Raw genomic sequence first — 2,799 nt, 5'->3', positions numbered from 1 at the left:
AGAGAAGAGGAAGAAGGGTGGAGAAAAGGAAGAAGAGAACGAGAGGGGTGGAGGAAGAGGAAGAGAGGAAGAGAAGTGTGGAGGAAGAGGAAGGAGAAGAAGGAGGACAAGGAGGACGGGGAAGAGGAGGAGGGAGAGGAGGAAGAGGAAGAAGAGAGGAAAAGGAGAAGGAAGAGGAGGAGGAAGAAGAAGGGGAAGAGGAGGGAGAGGAAGAAGAGAGGAAAAAGAGAAGGAGGAAGAGGAGGCAGGGAGGAACGGTAGAAGTGCCACTTGTGAGGAAGAAGGGGGGGACGGGTAGGGGATGGGTGGGGGGTACACTTGACGGCCGAGACGAGAGACTCAGGGAGGAGGAGAAGGCCAGACTGGCGCCGGTCGGGCCCGCCCGCGCCCGGTGTCTCGGGGTTCTCCCGCGCTCCCCTCCACCGCCCTCCGCCCGGCCCGCCCGCCCGCCCGCCCGCCCGCGTACCTGTTGCTCCGCGCGGCTGGGTCTCGGCTCCGGCGCCTCCAAGCAGCCCCGCGTTCCTACAAGTTGCGCCTGCCGAGCAGCCAGGCCGCCAGCGCCGCCACCTGCGCGGCCGCGCACAGCCAGGGCCAGCAGCGGGGGAGCGCGCGGGGCGGCCGCGGGCCCCGGCTCCGCGCGCGCCGCCGCCGCACCGTGCGCTGGTGCAGCTCGTCGCCCAGCGCCTTGAGCCGCGCGGCCGTGAGCTGCGCGGCCGACGATCGCAGCCCCAGGCGGCCGGCGCTGCAGGCGCACACGGCCGGGGGCCCGCGGCCGCGGTGCAGCGGGCACGGACACATGACGGCGGGCGAGGCGGGCGAGGCCCTGCTCCCTCCCTCCCTCCCTCCCCGCGCGGGCTGCGGCCGGGCCCCTGCGCCCCGCTTCCCCTCCGCCGGCCTGTGCGCCCCGCGCCCCGCGCTCCGCCGCCGCCGCCGGGGGGGAGGCCTCCCCTGGACACCAAGTTTCTCCTTGTGTTGTGCGTTTGTTGTGCTGACGGCGCTATTATTAATTAAAGTGTCACATGGTGGAGGGGGCGGGGAGGGCGCGGGGAGGGGGGTTACATCATCCGGCCCCGGGGGGGGGGGTGGCTGCGGGCAGAAGAAACCGAGAGGTAACTTTTAACCCTCGAGGCGCCGGCGGCGGCGGCGGCAACGGTGGAAGCGGAGCCGGCGCCCGCGAGGCCCAGGCCTGGGGTAGGGGGGGGATCGCGAGGACCCCCCCCCGTGGAGACCCCGGGGTGAGGAGGAGGAGAGGGCTTTTTCTCCTCTCCTTCCCACCCATCCCCCCCACACCCCCCAACTGAGCTCCAGTTTGGGGTTCGGTGAGGAATGCCAAGCTCGTGTTTGCCGTTTGTTGGGGGCTGGGGGGCGGGGAGGAGGAGGGAGGGGAGGGGGGAGATGAAGCTGATCTGGAATTCGGTTTGCTTGGTTGGGTTTGGGGTGGGGTGGGGAAGGTGGGTGGGTTGGAAACGGTAGGGAAGGGCCCCGTGCCGGTCAGCTCTGCTTCTCTCTGGGGCGGGCTGAGCACCTGTTGGCTTTGCACGCAGGACACACTCGTGTTCCCCCCCCACACACACATATACACACACACTTCTGGGCTGACCCTAAGGCGGGGTAGGGAGAGGTTGGGAGTTCTAGTCCTGACCTGGAGTAGGACGTGGATACACATGAAAAGATCCTCACTGGGGGGGGGGGGGGCTTTCTAGGAAAAAAGAAAAAAAAACACCAAAAAACTTGTTTGACCCTGCTTTCTTTAGGACTGTTTTTCGCGCCTAGGGTTATAGTGGAGAGAGGAGATCCTGATTTAAAGCGCATCGAAGACCCCAGGGGGCCAGCGCGGAGGAGGGGACGTGGGGACTGAGCATCCCTCCTCCCCCAGCACCCCCCCAATGGCTCCCGACTTCCTTTCCAGACTGGAAGTTGTGGCTGTTGGGAAGGGTGCTGATGGTGACAGGCCCTCTGGGTTCTTGGGGGACAGTGGGGGGAGGGGGAGGGGGATCGGTGCCAGTCTTGAATCTTCAGGGATTTTTCAGGACAACCTGGAGCAGCTCCAAGCCTGTGAAGTAGAGACAGATCCAAGTTTCCATTCTGGCCTTCTCAGCCTCCCAATACAGCCAAGACCAGGTGAGTCCTTCAGTCCCTGGGAAAAGCTGCTTCCAGATCAAGAACTTTACTGGTTGTCTGTATTTACAAGCAAGAAGACCCCCCCCCCCATTCCCCTTGGGTTGTTGCAGTTTGGTGAGGGCTCAGATGGCAGCTGGGCTCTGTGATATTGGCCCAGTCCCAGTTCCTCTACACAAATTCTAGCCAACACTCAGGGAAACCCTTGTATGTCAGAGATGGGAGCAAACCTTGCCTGTGAATTTACACATACAGAAAGTCTCCCAGCCTTTTCTATGCTGGGGGGGGGGGAGGAGGGAGAAGGGGAAGAGGATGTGCACTGGTACTATCCTGTTTTCAAGCAGAGGGAAACTGAGGCACAGGTGGGTAAGGCCTCCTGCCCAAGCTAACAGGGTTAATAACAAGTGGAGCCTAGATGTGAATGAGGGCCAGCAGCTGCTCAGCTCTTAACCGTGGTTTTATACTGCCCCCTGTAATCTAGGAATAATAATACCTTCCTCCCAGGATTGAGGCAGGGACTAAATAAAAGAATGTATGCCAAGCACCTGGCACCCGTGGGCCCTGGATAGACCTTGGTTCCCTGTGCTTCTGGCCAGAAGCATTTCCCCATCTCTGGGGACTCACCTCCTTAATCCTCCCTTGCCTTCGCAGAGGGGCCTGAGCCATTGCCCAAGTGAGGAC

The 2,799-nt window shown here is 62.7% G+C and overlaps 1 protein-coding gene across 1 annotated transcript; it reads right to left on the bottom strand.

Moving 5' to 3' along the window:
- Positions 1-522: 522 nt before the first annotated feature.
- On the bottom strand, positions 523-798 carry LOC138837687 (activator of apoptosis harakiri). Its single transcript, XM_070036633.1, has one exon. The coding sequence runs from the start codon at positions 796-798 to the stop codon at positions 523-525; it is 276 nt and encodes a 91-aa protein (XP_069892734.1).
- Between the last annotated feature and the right edge of the window lie 2,001 nt (positions 799-2,799).

Source organism: Dipodomys merriami, unplaced genomic scaffold (assembly GCF_024711535.1).
Source record: "Dipodomys merriami isolate MVZ:Mamm:240054 unplaced genomic scaffold, mDipMer1.0.p SCAF_274, whole genome shotgun sequence".
Classification (NCBI taxonomy): Eukaryota; Metazoa; Chordata; class Mammalia; order Rodentia; family Heteromyidae; genus Dipodomys; species Dipodomys merriami.
The sequence above is the reverse complement of the archived record's forward strand: the minus strand, read 5'-3'. Positions and strand labels throughout refer to the sequence as shown.